The following is a 19,085-nucleotide window of genomic DNA, read 5'->3' as shown; positions in this document are numbered from 1 at the left end:
GTATGAATGTCAAAGTGTGAAATAATAGTTTGTTTTGGTGGTTTTGTTCACCAGGATCTTCACCGAATGATGTCTGATGTTTGGACCAGCCATGATGGTGTCCTGTGTGCCGGGATGAGCTGGGATCGGTTCAGCAGTCTTGAACATGTACAGGTGAGACTGTTAAATACTTCAGTTAGATAGCATCTTATTTTAGGACCTCAACCAGGTGAGACCGTTAAATACTTCAGTTAGATCGCATCTTATTTTAGGACCTCAACCAGGTGAGACCGTTAAATACTTCAGTTAGATCGCATCTTATTTTAGGACCTCAACCAGGTGAGACCGTTAAATACTTCAGTTAGATCGCATCTTATTTTAGGACCTCAACCAAGTGAGACCGTTAAATACTTCAGTTAGATCGCATCTTATTTTAGGACCTCAACCAGTTGTACGTTAACTGAGTGTGTTTACGGTTTCGTGAAAATGTTTTTAAAAACTCTCACTACATTGTCAGTGCTCAGTTTTTATGAGAGATGGGAGTGGTTTGAGGGTGGGGACGTGTAGTTTGGTACATGCTTGAGCTTAAGCTTGAACGTTTTTAGCATGCTGATATACCACTAAGGTTTCAGGCATGTCTATCCTGGATCCTGTCTCTGGTACATGCAAACATTTTGTAAGACTCCTAGTTTTTTTTTATCATTTGTGTCTGACGGTCTCCTATAATATGTAGTATGTATAATATGCTAGTATGTAATTAAAATAATATATATGTTTAGAAGAGTCATACAGTTTTTATTAATGTGTGTTTTTAAATTTGTAGTAGTTGGGATACAAATGAAGTCTTCAACATGTAGAAATAGATGTTGTGAATGACCTCACTTTATGTATTTAAACACATGTTCAATTTGGGTATTTTTTTTAATGTTTGTTTTTAAATCTGTCGTAGCTAGGATACAAAGTACTTTAAGATAATAATGACAAAAAACTGCTCGTGTTATTGTTGCAGGGACTTGTGAGCTGTATCGGGGGTAAAACCCTGGCCGCTATCTTAAGACGTTTTGTGACAAATCCTCGACACACGCGCAGTGGATTCCCAGACCTCACTCTGTGGAATACAGACAGGAAAATAGTCAAGGTACTTTTATATGTATCATATTTGTTCCTTTTGAGGGTTCTCATGTAAAGGTTTTACTTTGTTTATGGATAGATGTATCCATGGATGGATGGTTGGATGGGATAGGGATGGGATGGGAAGGATAGATGTATCCATGGATGGATGGTTGGATGGGATAGGGATGGGATGGGAAGGATAGATGTATCCATGGATGGATGGTTGGATGGGATTGCATGGGATTACATGGATTGATGGGATGGGATATGGATGGGATGGGAAGGATAGATGTATCCATGGATGGATGGTTGGATGGGATTGCATGGGATTACATGGATTGATGGGATGGGATATGGATGGGATGGGAAGGATAGATGTATCCATGGATGGATGGATGGTTGGATGGGATTACATGGGATTACATGGATTGATGGGATGGGATATGGATGGGATAGGAAGGATAGATGTATCCATCGATGGATGGTTGGATGGGATTGCATGGGATTACATGGATTGATGGGATGGGATAGGGATGGGATGGGAAGGATAGATGTATCCATGGATGGATGGTTGGATGGGATTGCATGGGATTACATGGATTGATGGGATGGGATATGGATGGGATGGGAAGGATAGATGTATCCATGGATGGATGGTTGGATGGGATTGCATGGGATTACATGGATTGATGGGATGGGATAGGGATGGGATGGGAAGGATAGATGTATCCATCGATGGATGGTTGGATGGGATTGCATGGGATTACATGGATTGATGGGATGGGATATGGATGGGATGGGAAGGATAGATGTATCCATGGATGGATGGTTGGATGGGATTGCATGGGATTACATGGATTGATGGTATGGGATAGGATGGGATGGGAAGGATAGATGTATCCATCGATGGATGGTTGGATGGGATTGCATGGGATTACATGGATTGATGGGATGGGATAGGGATGGGATGGGAAGGATAGATGTATCCATGGATGGATGGTTGGATGGGATTGCATGGGATTACACGGATTGATGGGATGGGATAGGGATGGGATGGGAAGGATAGATGTATCCATGGATGGATGGTTGGATGGGATTGCATGGGATTACATGGATTGATGGGATGGGATAGGGATGGGATGGGAAGGATAGATGTATCCATCGATGGATGGTTGGATGGGATTGCATGGGATTACATGGATTGATGGGATGGGATATGGATGGGATGGGAAGGATAGATGTATCCATGGATGGATGGTTGGATGGGATTGCATGGGATTACATGGATTGATGGGATGGGATATGGATGGGATGGGAAGGATAGATGTATCCATGGATGGATGGTTGGATGGGATTGCATGGGATTACATGGATTGATGGGATGGGATATGGATGGGATGGGAAGGATAGATGTATCCATGGATGGATGGTTGGATGGGATTGCATGGGATTACATGGATTGATGGGATGGGATAGGGATGGGATGGGAAGGATAGATGTATCCATCGATGGATGGTTGGATGGGATTGCATGGGATTACATGGATTGATGGGATGGGATATGGATGGGATGGGAAGGATAGATGTATCCATGGATGGATGGTTGGATGGGATTGCATGGGATTACATGGATTGATGGTATGGGATAGGATGGGATGGGAAGGATAGATGTATCCATCGATGGATGGTTGGATGGGATTGCATGGGATTACATGGATTGATGGGATGGGATAGGGATGGGATGGGAAGGATAGATGTATCCATGGATGGATGGTTGGATGGGATTGCATGGGATTACACGGATTGATGGGATGGGATATGGATGGGATGGGAAGGATAGATGTATCCATGGATGGATGGTTGGATGGGATTGCATGGGATTACATGGATTGATGGGATGGGATAGGGATGGGATGGGAAGGATAGATGAATGGGATATGGATGGGATGGGATAGGGATTGGGGGAGGGAGGGATGGATGGGATAAGGATGGGAGGGATGGGATGGATGGATGGGATAGGGATAGGGATGCAAGGGAAGGAGGGATGGAATGGAATGGGTTGGATGGATGGGATAGGGATGGGATGGGATAGGATGGATGGATAGGGATAGGGATGGGATGGGATGGAGTGTCTAGGATAGGGATGGGATGGTATATGGATAGATGGGATATGGATGGGATGGGGACAGGACAGGTGTGCCCTTCTATATACAAACATAGTGAATATGTACATTTGAGATTATCATCATATCATACAGTTTTTCAAAAAGTATTTTTTATTTTGTTTATTTTTAATGTTCATAATTGAAAGAGAAAGACTTTTTTGTTTAACATTTTGTAAAACTGTCACTATTAGTATTATCTATGGTAGATTACCAAAATATTTATTATATTTTTAATCCATAAGTTAAGAGCTGTTCCATCAGGAAGGGAAGCTATGAAAAACTCATTGGCTTACACGTCCTTATAAGTCAGTTACGGGCTACGGATTTTTGAAGCTATTTAAGTGCTACGAAAATATCATAAAACCTGAGTAGGGTATGACGTCACTATAGCATGTGCCATAGTGATATCATAGCTTACTATTGATAGTTTTACAATTCCATAGCACTAAGATTGCTTATAAAATATGGGATTGGAATTTTAAAAAGGCGAATGATACCACTTGTTAAAATTGCTCTAATACGAATGTTATGGGGTGGGTGGGGGGGGTGGGGTTTCCGAATATTTGAAAACTTAATATTTATTTTGACAGATTTGTGAAGTTAAAGGTCCGGGGGATCGTTTGTCACACAAACAGATTCTGTGGATTGATTTCCTCATCAAGATTGGAGTGGATGCCGAGGTTTGCCATGTCAGAGGTGATTTTACAATTATGCAGCACTTTGTCAATCTGTCATTTCTTCATACATAGGTTGGAACATTGCCCAGTGGTAAAGCACTTGCTTGGTGTGCGGTCAGTTTGGGATCGATCCCCATCGGTGAACCCATGGGGTTATTTCTCATTGCAGCCAGTGTACCATTACTGGTATATCAAAGGCCATGGTATGTGCTATCCTGTCTGGAATGGTGCATATAAAAGATCCCTTGCTACTAATAAAATATTTAGCAGGTTTCCTCTATAACTGTCAGAATTACCATAAACTTGTACATGTGTCATTTTTATTAATATATTTTCTTTAAATAATATTAAGTAGTTATTCAAGAATTTATTTCAAGATTTTATTATATTAAATAATATGTACAGAAATGGAATATCACTTAAGATTCCATTTACTAAACTTCATACCACATGCTATTACAAGTGTATAGGTGTATACTAAACTCTTCATACCACATGCTATTACAAGTATATAGGTGTGTAATATAAATGATATTTTACTTCTCTTTCAGCTGTGTAGTGGCGTCGTTAAATAAAACAAACTTTTTACTTTCAGCTGTGGGTGCGAAAAAATTAAAACCTGCTGCCAGTACCACCTGAGAGATTTGAACCTGCTGCCAGTACCACCCAAGAGATTTGAACCTGCTACCAGTACCACCTGAGAGATTTGAAACTGCTGCCAGTACCACCCAAGAGATTTGAACCTGGTGTTCAGTACATTTAACAAACTGAAGAAACTCTTAACTAACTCCATTTCATCTGAGTTTTATTCTGGTGTCCTGCATTTCACAAGATTGTGCATCAGTTTTAACTAGCCAGGGGATCTAACTCCGTGAGTGGAGTTAGTCAGAAGAGTGCTTGCTTCAGATGCTTGGGTCTTAGGATCAAACCCCCTTGGCAGACCCACTTTTTTTTCTATCCATTCCAACCAGTGCCTCATGACTGGGAAATCAAAGGATGCAGTGTATGCTGTCCTGCCAGGGAAAGTGCATATGAAATATCTCTTGTTCCAATGGACAAATTGTCGGAGGTATTCTTCTGAGGACTGTCGGAATTAACAAATGTTTGACATTCAATAACTGGCCCTAAACTTTTTTTCAACTTTCACTAATTGAATATCACCTGACAGGATTTTTACCTGCTGTCTAATATTTTAAAACACTGAATTGGTTTTTGCTAATTTAGTACCACTTGTGTTGATGTTATCATTTCTGCTATACTTTGGTTTTTAAGACCGGGATGATCGGTATTTTATTAAGACGGGTAATCCCAAACTGAAAGACAAGAGGTCTTTATATAGTTTTTTTGTCTCCATCTGTCTGTCTGTATGTCTGTTCATCCTTCTGTCCCACATAAAGTTTGACTTTTACCTGCATTTGCTCATTTTTGAGTTATGGCCCTTGAACTTAGGAGATATGAAAATTTGTTGTGCCTGGTAGTTGACATGTATTGGATTAGCAGTACTCTCAGAATGCTTGTTCATGTTTTATATTGATATTACAAAATGGGCAATTTTCTATATGCATGTATGATTTTATTAAATATATATTAGTAGCATATACATATACATATAACATACATGCATTGTAGTTTGTTTATAATCAGTGAATTATAATCTGACAGTTTCAAACAAAAAAATATATTTAACAAAATGAAACGGGGCATTTAATAATTGTATTCATGTATAATGTTATTAACATAATAAAGTGACATTTTAAAAGTCTATATATGTGTGTATACAATGTAGTTGATTATGTAACATTAAGTGAATTATCTGAAAATGTTAGTAAACATATATTGACCTGAAGGAAAAGGGGCATTTATTCATGCATGATATTATTGACATAAAAAGGAGCATTAAACATGATCTGATATTATTAAATATAGTGCGTATATTTACATGTACATACACATGTAGCATATATTTTATTGTATTAGTCTACAATAAACATGGTCTGTAATACATTTTTCATAAATATCGTATTTTCCCAAGGTATCTTTATGACATGGGTCATGATAATAAATTGAAAACTGTTATAGCACAATTTTGATGTCACTATATTTGCTGCAACCTTACGACGGTCGTGGCTATGCTATTAACATCATTCAGTGTCACTGTAATCGACATCGCTGAATGTTATTACCATTGATAGTGAAGTGATTACAGTCATATTTAATGTTGTTATAAATCACAGTTTGTGGATAATAAATAAACAATACATTATAACATTTGTTCTGGCTCGGGGAATAAAAGACTCCCTAACTTGTTTCATAAATTCCTTAAGGCACTCCCACTCATGCAGTAATCGACATGTGTGTATACATAACATTGAAATATCTGAAAATAGATAACAATGGTATCAATCATTGGTGAAAATAGCACTCAAAAGTGTTACTGCCACAGTAAATACAAAACCATGTAGTAACATCACTTATAAATCAAGGGGCGAGACGTAGCCCAGTGGTAAAGTGCTCGCTTGATGTGTGGTTGGTTTGGGATCGATCCCAGTCAGTGGGCCCATTGGGCTATTTCTCAATCCAGCCAGTGCACCACGACTGGTACATCAAAGGCCATGGTATGTGCTATCCTGTCTATGGGATGGTGCATATAAAAGATCCCTTGCTGCTAATCGAAAAGAGTAGCCCATGAAGTAGCGACAGCGGGTTTCCTCCCTCAATATCTGTGTGGTCCTTAACCATATGACTGATGTCATATAACCGTAAATGAAATGTGTTTAGTGCATTGTTAAATAAAACATTTCCTTCATATAAATCAAATTGCCGCTGTTGGTCCTTTACACCGACTGCTCTCAGTGGACTTCTGTTGCTTACGTGTAGTTATGTTTTACAATAAAGGTCAAAGGGTAACGTTTTTGAAATTGAAAATTTCATGTTTTAATAATATTTCATCTCATGATGGACAGCAATTTGATATCACTGATTGTGCAAGCACGTTGCATATGATTGACTATTTAATGTTGTTACCTCATGTATATGTATATTACTTCTAATAGTTAATTAATGACCGGCCTCTGTGGCATCGTGGTTAGGTCATCAATCTACAGGCTGGTAGGTGCTGGGTTTATGGCATGGATATCATGGGTAAGTTATAGGATAAAAAGTTACATTATTAAAATAGGTTACTTGCAATAACTGAACAAAATACCATTATTATCTAGGTGTAGTCAGTTGCACAAATTACTTGAAATGGAAGACATAAATAATATTTTGCATTCCAAACATTAACTAAAATATACCATCAAAAGAGTTAAACGGAGAAAGAGAGTGAGAGGAGGAGAGAGGTAGAGAGATATATGATTTGTACCCAGTGGCGGATCCAAAAAATCCATTTGGGGGGGGGGGGGGGGGCAGTGACATGAGGTGGAATGTCAAGGGAACTTTGGGGGCCCCTACCTACCCACCCACCCACCCACCCCAGATCTGCCTCGGTACCTTTATGAAAATGTTGATAAATTTTATGATGTAAAATGGAAAGAATCCTCATTGAATCAAACACTTTTTAGTATGCAGGATCAGTGTATGTACTTACACAGGGAAGGGGGGGTGGGGGAGGGCTGGGGTAAGACCAAGCTAAGCATATTGAATGATTGATCTGTATTAACGTGTAATAAAAAGGCTACTAGATTTGTTAGATACTTTTCATGTATATTTGTCAGTGTGTTCATGCCATATCAAAACTGCCATATATTGTTTATACATATATAATAAATAAAATAATTATGAACAGCTTTAATGTTACGGTTTCCTCTTTGGCAAAAATAACCCAAAACCACACAGAAAATCTTCAACGCATATCCATTAAAATAGCAGCCATATATTTGTCGGAATCGAAGGGTGTTTGTGTCATGGAGAATTAAACCAATTCAGTAGACCCATTCCCTGATTGAGGTTTTTTTTCGTACCAGCCAATGCCCCGTGACTGGTATATCAAAGGCTGTGGTATGTGATGTCCTGTCTGTGAGAATGTGTATATAAAATATCCATTGGTGGGTGTGGCATATTCTAGCTTTAGGTAAAACACTTCATAAGTTTTATTTTGTTACACAATCCAGTGAGGGTGGTTAATGCTCCTAGTTGGAAAATGAAGAGTAAGAAACAAGATTACCTAATGTTATTGCCAACAGCCTATGATTAATAAATCAAAGTGATGTCATTTTTAAAAAAAACCCACCTTTTAACTTTAACTTTATCCGAATCGAAATGAAATTCATATTCAAACATGTTGTGCATTAACCACCCTCATTATATTGTGTAACAAATAAACTTATGAAGAGTAGTACTTAGGAGGTGAAACCGAAAGCTCAGGGCCCAGTAACATAAAGCACTCGTAACACTTACGTCAGACGTACACCATACATAATGTGTGGCGTACGTCTGACGTAAGTGTTACGAGTGCTTTGTGTTACCGGGCGGTGTCTAGAATATGACATACTAAGGACAAGAAAATAATTTAACAAGTACATTCAGAGCAAACTGTTGTAGCGCACTTGGTGGTGGTGGTGGTGTGTGTGTGTGGGGGGGGGGAGTCTTTAAAGGCGGAGTATCCCTCCAACGCTCATCCCCCAGTTCAACCCACAAATCACTCCTCCCTATCCTGCTCCAAGGTGGGTCAGGTCGGAGTGTTTAACGTGCACATTCAGAGCAAGCTGTTGTAGCGCACGCCTGTCCTAAGGATGAGCACAGGTGCCGGCCTCGGCTGACTCCTCCGTCCAAGACAGGAAAGGGGTGGGGTGGGGACCGCCTGCACTGGCAGGTGCAAGGAAACACCAGCAGTTTGTCCGGGGCCGGTAACAGGCGGAGGGTGGTATGGTGCTATGGCATTTGGAATGTCTCGTAGGATTAAGCCAAAGAGAAATGGTGCGCATTTTGTGAAGGACGTTAGGCGCAATTTTAAAAGGTCCGTCAAAAAGTAAAAGGGGAGCTACGTATAGTTTCTACTCCAAGAACATTGTCACCTCTTTATTCCCACCTGACGAGTCATCGTCAAGGGAACATAGAGTCTTGCCTGTATGTACCTGACATGACGACGTCACCGGTCTAATCACTTTATTTCTCACCCGATTTTCATTAAACGTCATATATATATATATATATATATATATATATATATATATATATATATATATATATATATATATATATATATATATATATATATATATATATATATATATATATGAATAAGATCATGATATCTAAACGAGTTAGGGGGAGGGGGGCGTAACCCAGTGGTAAAGCGCTCTCTTGATGTGAGGTCGGTCTGGGACCGATCCCCGTCGGTGGGCTCATGTGGGCTATTTCTCGCTCCATCCAGTGCACCGCGTCGGGTATATCAAAGGCTATCCTGTTTGTGGGATGGTGCACATAAAAGATCCCTTGCTACTAATGGAAAAATGGAGCGGGTTTCCTCTCTAAGACTATATGTCGAAATTACCAAATGTTTGACATCCAATAGCCGATTGATTAATAAATCAATATGCTTTAGTGGTGTTAAACAAAACAAAACTTTTCTTAACGAGTTCGTGTTTCTTTTGTGTCATAGGTCAAGGTAATCATTACTAAAAATAGAAATATGACGTCAACGCTTTAGCAACTTCATTTCTCATCCAATTTATATAAAACATTTTGGGGTCTATAGGTATACGGTTGTGATATGTTGAACGAGTTGACGGTTAAGGTCACTGTTACTAAAACAGGAATTCGACGTCACCACTAGTGATTGCATTTCTCATCCGATTTTAATCAAACTTCATATACTGGAATATGATCATGATGTCGTGAATGAGTTCGTGTTTCGCCTGTCGGTGTTGAAGGTCAGTCACTTTTACTAAACAAAACAAATATGACGCCACCCCTCTAGTGACTTCATTTCTCATCCAATTTTCATGAAATATAACATACAGTAATATGATGATACAGTTGTGAGGGGATTAGCAGCATTTACGATGGCTTGTTTTATGTATTTTCCGGGGGATCAAAATCAGACCCACCCCTAAAAAAAAAAAAAAAAAAAAAAAAAAAAAAAGAGGCCGTCAAACACCCGAGCACAAGTGTCTGCAATAATTGCTAGTCTTTTGTGGTTGTTTTCTTTAGTTTTGGTGTGCGTGTGCGTGTGTGCACGTGTTTTCGTTGTTATTCGGGGTTTTTTAATTATCTAAATTGAGACCGACGGACACGTACTTTACATCCCTATTCACCCCGATTATGACACATAATCGTCTGAAGATGCCAACAATGATGGAGGGATGCTGTCTTAATTGGCCTTTCAACTAAATGGATGAAGAATGAGCAATTTACTAATCTTCAGATTTGGGGAACAAATGCTCTCCCACTGCTTCCGACACCCATATTATATCTGTTATTCGCGAGAATACTGTCATGATCATATAAAATTGTCGTTAAGACTCGGTTTTGTGCAAAAGTATGAGAATTAATGTGTTAACAGTTTTGTCGATCAGGGGTCTAATTCAATAAACTCTCGCAACTTTGCGATCTCGCAGTGCAATGCTAAAAGACTTGCAAATAGGGTGCTTTGTTGTCTAGCAGAGCCTAAGAAAGAAAGAAAGAAAGAAATGTTTTATTTAACGACGCACTCAACACATTTTATTTACGGTTATATGGCGTCAGACATATGGTTAAGGACCACACACATTTTGAGAGGAAACCCGCTGTCGCCACTACATGGGCTACTCTTCCGATTAGCAGCAAGGGATCTTTTATTTGCGCTTCCCACAGGCAGGATAGCACAAACCATGGCCTTTGTTGAACCAGTTATGGATCACTGGTCGGTGCAAGTGGTTTACACCTACCCACTGAGCCTTGCGGAGCACTCACTCAGGGTTTGGAGTCGGTATCTGGATTAAAAATCCCATGCCTCGACTGGGATCCGAACCCAGTACCTACCAGCCTGTAGACCGATGGCCTGCCACGACGCCACCGAGGCCGGTAGCAGAGCCTAAGAGAACTTTGTGAATTAGGCCCCAGATTGACAACACTGTATGGAGAATGTTTTCTTTTCGTGTGACGTTGGATCTGTTCACCTTGGCGAACATTGTTCATGGACACAGGCGCCAGCAGTCTGGGCTGTCTAGGATAGCGGGTTCAGAAGCAGATTCAATGGGGACCACCCCCACCTCTAAATATATTCAAGTGCCTCTTTTTTTCTGGCTTTGAAAAAAGAAGATTTTATTGAGTAACCCTTTTTACGAGTTTGTTCATGTGCCCGTTTTTCCCACTCCCCGTTAAATATTTCCTTGACACCAGTTAGAGAACATTGATTTATTAATCACAGGCTATTGGAAGTCAAACATTTGATAAATTCGACATATAGTCTTAGAGAAGAAACCTGAAACATGTTTCCATTAGTAGCAAAAATATTTTGTTAAAGGTTGTTTTGTTTAACATCACCACTAGAGCACTTTAATTAATTAATCATCGGCTATTGGATGTCAAACATTTGGTAATTCTGACTCAAGGGATATTTTATATGCACCATCCCACAGACGTGATACCGCATACCTCAGCCTTTGATATATCAGTTGGCTGAAACGACAAATAGCCCTATGGGTTCACCGACGGGGATCGATCCCAGACCGAACGTCTTACCAGTGGGCTACGTCCCGTCCCTCCCCGGGGTTAATGGTTACCCAGAATGAAGTCAGTGTAGTGATCTTACATCTCCCTACTGAACTGCTAAAACTCTTTCTGGGTAGGCCTACCTTACGACCTACCACTAGTACCAGCCTTAAAAAAAAGGAGGTGTGGAGCTGCGAGTCTCCCTCGGGAAGGCGAAAAAAAACCATAACAGAATACCAGACACTCGCGCATGCGTTCAAAGAAAACGGAAATGTCAAGGGAAAATCGGTAAAAATGGTAAGTAGTGTGTTTTTATGATGACATTGAAAGTTTCACGCAGATTTAATAATAATTCGTAATATGACAGCTTATTGCTACTGTTTTTCGTGATAAGAACATTTTGGTTAACGGTTTGGTTTCATTTCAGGCTGATTTTCTGAAAGGTCTTCCATCGTACAACGAGAAAAATTTCGCTCGATTCCACAGCGACTCGAGCTGTAAGACCAGTGTAAGTTGAAAATGGATTCGTTATTCTGGCTTCGACGTAAAACTTGGTAAACAGTGAATTGCATGTAGTACATACAAACGGGTGGATATTGGCAACAGTCGAACGGGTGCTGAAAATGGCCTCTTTCAGCTATGGGTTTACCAGAGTATGACAAATATTTTGAAAAGTCACTAGCCACAGGGCTAGTGGGTTTGTGAAAACCACTAGCCCACCAAGATAAAGCACTAGCCCAAATTCCTGATCAATTATAACTGGATTTTTATGTAATTTTTGTAACATTACACATTTACGAGTATAACAGTAAAATGAAACAAACACTTAAATCATGTTGTAACTTTCAGTTTTTTGTCGTGTCGTACGTTTTGTCTTTTGTCAAGTGTGATCCATCGTCATTGTCCCGTTTTCGTTTTTGCCCTCCACCCGGGGAAAAATAATTGAGCAAACTCTTGGTTGGTATCTAAACACACTATCAAAATAATTAAATTTAAATGAGGGTACGACAGTGTGACACACGGTAATAGATGGTTCAGTGTATTTGGTAGTTGGTTATATATTTAGGGCCTACTATTTATGTCGCCAGGAACGGTGATGCCAAACACAGGGCATCATTCCGTGTCAGACCGATATCAAAAGAATATAACGGCGACATCTAATCCGTTGTTAATTGATGAACAAAAAAGGTATTATCTTGTATCGGCAGCTGTGACGTATTATCCAAACCGCTACACGTAATAGGCCAAGCCGAGTCATTGCATATGCGGTTACCATTAAAGTAAATTGTTTCCCTGATTGCCGATAACCACATGTTAGCGAAGTGTTAAATTAGAAAACAATAGGTAAATAAAACAAACACTGAAATTCAAAGCATGGCTGGGGTTTACTTGATTGAGATTAACCTGTCGTCGCGATTGGTGATTTCCAAGTTCTTAGCCTAAAACATATGTGCGAGATTAACTACCACGTGACGTGTCTAACCAATCAAAACACGCATGTCATTAGACTTTATTTCCTGTGCCAGAAACTTGAAAGGGAAAGGTAAACAATGCATGCTGTAACTGTGACGATGTAGAGATAGCATGTTACTGCAGTTTGCAGACCTAGCTCAAGTGGATTATTATTATATACTGATTGCGTTGTTGATATTATTCGATGACAAACGTCACAATCAAATTTATTAAACGAAATTTCAGCCGAGAGAAAAAGAAAGAAAGAAAAAAAACCACGATCGAGCGATGACGAGAGGAGGGGGGAAACCACTAGCCCGCAGGAGCTAGTGGTTTTGCGTTTCTCACTAGCCCGAACTTAATAACCACTAGCCACGGGCGTCGGGCTAGCGGATTTTTCGAACTCTGGGTTTACGGGAGAGGATGCAAGTGGGCACATAGTTCACCAAGATAAACCTCGCGTGCAAGCACAACAGCGAGGTCTAGCCATTCTGCCATTAGCAGTTTCTGGACAACGGTTCCGAGGAATTTTGCTCGGAACGAAATTTCCGTCAAAATAACAATTACCATCACATTTCCCCACCCTCATCGTATATTGTGATCTATTTCAAGCTCACTGAGACCAAGAAATACTTACTTTGAAACAACCTTCACTTTGAATTAAAGGAATGGCTAGGCCAGGTAAACCTCGCTGTTGTGCTTGCACGCGAGGTTTATCTTGGTGAACTAGTGGGCACAAACTAAAAATGTACCATCGACTTCCCAAACTGCGTTCACCTAACGACAAAAACACGAATACAATATTTACGGAAATACTATTCAACATTTTTCAGCTACGATATATAAAAAAAAATATAGATTGCAATCAGTTGACGTAAACCATCAACAATGTTGACGTAAAACAAATCCATTTTAGTAAATAAAAGTGAAACACTCCGGTAAACAGGAAAGAGTGTAACGTTTTTAACTGCATTTAGGTGCATGTGTTTGCAAAAAGTATCTTACAGCGCATGTGCAGTTCATTATTTTCAATTTTTAAGGCCACTATATGAAAAAATATATGTTTCTTAACTATACACAGTTGACGAACACTTTGTTTAATAATTTTTTTAAAGGAAATATTCAGTTTGTCAAGCATTCTGTCCGGTCCGTGTTTTACCAACACCCATCGCTAACACTTATTGTCAATACTGATGGGCATTATGTTCATACCAGTGAATAGTTTGTAAAATATATTTTTTTTAATGAATTGATTCTTAATTAACACAATATATATATGCCCCCCTTTTTTTTCTTTTTTTTTTATTCGTTTAAGTATGTAACCTCCCTGAAATGCATCCTAAATGGTATTTCCGAACCTCTAGATTTCAAAATTTTCTGGGAAGCATGCTCCCAGTCCACCTAATGTTTTGCGCCTTCCATGCTCGTTAGTTCCAAGAATTCATCTGCGTTCACCCCCCCCCCCCCAAACAAAAAATCCCAGTTATGGCCCTGAACACTGCAGTGCTTACGTGTACATATATTCCTGTGTTATGTCGTTGACTCAATTGAGTCATCCTGGTTATGTGAAAAGTTAGAAAACAGTTATTTGCATTTCATTTGTACAGTATTTTTATCTTGCTTTTGTTTTAGGTGAGGAGACCCGCAGTATATATTTCTACCAAAGAGCATCCATCAGAACAAGGTAGCTGTACAATTCTTCGTTTTCCAATCACTTGTTTTGGTCATTAAATTGATAATTACAGGCCCAAGTCTAGCCAGCGATACGAGCGCTTTCTTTGCTGAAAGTATACTCAAGGCTCCCAAGTTATTAGCAGTAGTTAGCAGTCAAAGTCGCTGTAATATTTTTGACCTAATCCAATTTCACAAACAAAAACACACAACAGATGTCAAGACCCCGACTTATCTAAATAATGTCATAGCTCATTTGCAGTGACCAGTCGAGCATAGTTAATTCTCGGCCACATTAATTTCGTGTTAGAATATACTAATTATTACTTTCATTTTATGACACATTATCAACTACTTAATAGTATCATAATCATATTTTTAATGAAACGGACAATTGTTTTCTTTAAATTTTATTTCTGAAAGTACATGTAGTATTTTATATTGAAATATTTTTATTAGAAATTAGTATATAATTCAGAATGTTTTCAAATGAAAGCGGAACATAACAAAACTTTGTATCAAACTTCTCCCCTCTCTTTTTGGGAAGGGAGAAGTCACTTAGGAGAACTACTTTTTCAGTTCTTGATTAGGGCCTAAATTATTTACAAGGAAATCAGCTGGTTTTGAAGGTTGAAATATGTAGTACATACTACAAGTTAATTGCCTTAACCGTAACATTTTTAGTGGTAGCCTGCTGGTCTTCAAGTTTATAAAAATCAGTAGCCCAATAGCTGCATTGAAAATATAAAGCAGTTACCTAAAAAAAATTTTTATTTATTTATTAAAATGACCTGGTTTTTTAATTATTTATTATTAGTAGTATATATTTATTACTACCGAAACAAATTAAAAATACAAAGACTAAAACAGTTATGTTGGTCAGTTACATTATAAAAAGAGTAAAAAGATGTTGGGGTCATTATTATTGTTTATTGCTGTTAGATAAATGTTTTCTTTTTTTCCTTCTTTCAGTGATAACCACAGAAAAGACCAATATTTTATTGCGTTATTTGCACCAGCAGTGGGACAGAAAGGTAAAACAAACAATAATTTAGCAATATTTCTTTCTAACATACACATTTTTTCATGTTCAAACAGTTCTAAACCATTATTATATTTTGTGTTTTACTGTAATTATTTAATGTATTTTAGTGTTGATTGCACTGCAATTGTATGGTAAATTTTGATGTCTTTGTTTTTTTAGTCCCCATGCCGGTCCAACTGGAGGGGAGTGTAGGTTTCATGTCAGTCCCACTTATAGTTTTCTGGATGGGTTTTTTCTTCTCACAATTCCTTGAGATATCGAGCTGAAAGTTTGAGTATAGCTGTATCATATACTATTACAGATCAAATTTAACATTCATTTACCCATTTTTAACAGAGTTATTACCCTTGAACTTAGGAGATATGAAAATTAGTTTTTCTGATGTTTTTTCAATGCCTGAAGATATTGAGATGAAATGTTGTAATATTACATTATCATGTACTGTTACAAACTATGGTTAACTTTCATGGTGATTTACCCAAATATGTTTACAGAGTTATGGCCCTTGAACTTAGGAGATAAGAAAATATGTTGGTCCCCGGTAAGGGACATGTATTGCTTTTGAAGTACTCTGTGAATGCTTGTTATTTGTTTTTTTACTTTTTGGTCATTCGTAAACAACTGGATCACGTGACACATTCTTCTAACAATGTAATTTACAGTCATAAAACATTATAATAAATTCCTATTGGGGAATTTTAGAATACTTGTAGCACAAACCATAATTATCATTTGGCATTAATTGGAAACTTTAGGAAAACAGAAAAAAAGAAAAGAATTTGCCCACATCTGAAAAGGGATCTCATCCCCTCTGATATATCTGCAAAATGTATATAATAACATTAGACTTGAACTTGAGCTGTGGTGAATATTTCTACATTGAACCTACACTCAAATTGTAGAGATTGTATTATGTACATTAACTCTTCCATCTAGGAGCCAGATGGCACCTACTTGTATTTTCATATAGATAGTATGAAATATTTTAGTAAAAAATTAAAAAATTGCTTTATTATGTGACCCAATTAGTCGCAGTATAGAGGGCTGATGTATGGTATATAATAGGATGAATTTAAATGAATACATGCACTGAACATGAATAAGTTTACTTTTTGGGACCAATGAATTAATTTGTCATAAAAAAGAATTGGATACAGATAGCATCACAGATATCAAAATTTACAAAACCCACAATAATTTTTCAACAAATATTAATCATTACATGAAATCATTTCACTAAATTTATTTAACTAAAATTTACCAATTTTGTTTTTAATTAGCGAATTTAGCGAGTGGTATACATGCGAATCTGTGAAATATTAAATTCATTTTGTTGATATGGGGGTTTTTTCTCTCAGAATTCCAGCAAGAAGCGCGACTCCAACAGGGCTAGTCTCGAGGATGGCAGTTCTCCGAGTTCGTGCAAAGTTCCTAGACTGGGTTCGACCGACGACGCTTCATAGACATTCCTCAAACTGAACTCTCCTTACGCTGTCTTTCTCGCTCAGTGTCGCGTGGTGTCTGCTGATGAACTGTTTCGTTTTGGCCGGTCTGTTCTCCATGACTTGTGTCTGTCTTGTGTTCACTCATGCAACAAGCTTTAAGAGAAACAAACTCTAGCGTTCCTGTCCTGCCGGTTTTACCCAGTGTGAAGCTAACAGGCGGTGGCCTTTGAAGCATTGTTTGTTAAAAAACACTGGCCCGAATTTATGAAGCCTGTTTTTCTTAGACAGGGGTGTTTAAGCATTGTAAATGTAAGTAGTTACACGTGTAAGACATAAACAGGCTTTGTAAATTCCGCTTCACGAATCTGCACTCGGTTTGTTTTGTACAGCATTAAAATGTAAACATGATTGAGACCAAATCCTTTTTCAATTTTGTTTGCCTTTTAGCTTTGTTCAAGCATTTGTTACTGTTGTAGTTCCAAATTGGTTTAAACATCATGCTATGCTTCAGGTATGGGGCTGTTCAACAATTATCTGGAAAATTTGGCATTTTGTATACCCCCTGTCCTGCAAGTAATGTTTTATAAAGCTACATGTAAGAACACTCCCTTTTTAAATTAAGTAATGACCCATAACTGTTTGTAAAACATCCCATGATACCCCCCCCCCCCCCCCCCCCCCCCCATCCTCTCAAAACTTTACATAATTGTTGAATAGCCCCAATCTAGCGGGTCAAAAAATTAACTATATGGATTTTTTTTTATTTTATATATTTACAGCTTTATTTAAATATTATAACCTTGATCTAAAAAAGATCATCTTATCTTCTTTTTGTGTGTGTGTTAATATTGGAGACAAAAACATCAGATTCTTTTCTTTTCTTTGTTCCATTATGGACTCTGCTTTAGATTTAAAGCTTTAAACAGTCGTCTCTTTCACAATATCTTTAAAAGTCCTCTTTTTTGTTTTTTTTATCTCTCTCTCTCTCTCTTCCTGTTTATGATATGGTTAATATAACTGCAGCCAATTCTGTTTTGTAGTAGAGGATAAACTGCATGTGCTTTATTTACTGCTGTACGATGCAGATAGCTCAAAAGTAGCACACGTGTAATAGTTTACGCCATTATGCACTTCTGACATTACGTTCTCACGTTGTGAGGAAATTTCTTTTTGTTATGAAATTATCAGACATGATATTATATTTTTGTTACAAGTTTTTCTCCTTCGCCTTGCTGTTTTTGTAATATTTTGTTGCAGCAGACAAAGTGCTCATTGTTAACATGCTTCTTTTAAACTTGTTGAGATGTATGTCGTTGTGATAGTGGTCGTAAAAGACGTAGTTTTTTCAGAATGCATATACATGTATCTTGTTATCAACAAATCAGTGTTGGTGTATTTAGCATACTTTCAATTTTGGGTTTGCCAGAATGAAGAGAGTCATTTTATTGAGGAAAGTTGTGAGATGTCATAAGTTAAGTTAAACTGACCGGAATGAAGGGACGTTGTGTCGGTTAAGTCACTTAGTCGTTTACTTACTGCAGGACTAGCTCTGGCACTCACCAAGTTTGCGAATTTTAAAAACAATTAGGAATTTTATTTTGATTTGGCGAACAAATTATTATTTTATTAGAAAATAATTTGATGTTTGCAATTTTTGAAATTTACAAGTAAAACTTTGTGATCACCCAGAGCTAGCCCTGGCTTGGTGCTTATAAAACTTTTAGAGTCTAGACTCGAGACTCTAATAGAGTCTGAGATAGTAGTCATGACAACGCCATACAAATTGTGTGCGTGTGATGTCATTAAAGATTGAGTCTGGACTCTAAACATTTTATAAGCACGGGGCCCTGGTACTGGATTTTTTCCCACTTGGAAAAAATATTGTTAGACTGAAACTAAATGTA

At 38.1% G+C, this 19,085-nt stretch overlaps 2 protein-coding genes across 2 annotated transcripts in view; both read left to right on the top strand.

The window, feature by feature from the left end:
* Positions 1-6,009, top strand: part of LOC121385310 (fanconi-associated nuclease 1-like) — a 31,829-nt gene extending 25,820 nt beyond the window's left edge. The window contains exons 15-18 of the mRNA XM_041515943.1: positions 55-153; positions 989-1,117; positions 3,847-3,952; positions 4,529-6,009. Coding sequence (XP_041371877.1) covers positions 55-153; positions 989-1,117; positions 3,847-3,952; positions 4,529-4,572 — 378 coding nt within the window. The 3' untranslated portion in view covers positions 4,573-6,009. The remainder of the gene's footprint in view (positions 1-54; positions 154-988; positions 1,118-3,846; positions 3,953-4,528) is intronic.
* Positions 6,010-11,812: 5,803 nt separating this feature from the next.
* LOC121378253 (DET1- and DDB1-associated protein 1-like) lies at positions 11,813-18,838 on the top strand. The gene is made up of 5 exons (XM_041506335.1): positions 11,813-11,865; positions 11,996-12,076; positions 14,653-14,704; positions 15,664-15,725; positions 17,095-18,838. Exons 1-5 carry the CDS (start codon positions 11,863-11,865, stop codon positions 17,197-17,199), a joined length of 303 nt encoding a protein of 100 aa, XP_041362269.1. The 5' UTR covers positions 11,813-11,862; the 3' UTR covers positions 17,200-18,838.
* Positions 18,839-19,085: the final 247 nt, after the last annotated feature.

This window comes from Gigantopelta aegis, chromosome 2, assembly GCF_016097555.1.
Source record: "Gigantopelta aegis isolate Gae_Host chromosome 2, Gae_host_genome, whole genome shotgun sequence".
NCBI classification, from domain to species: Eukaryota; Metazoa; Mollusca; class Gastropoda; order Neomphalida; family Peltospiridae; genus Gigantopelta; species Gigantopelta aegis.
This window is presented reverse-complemented; position numbering and strand designations above follow the sequence as displayed.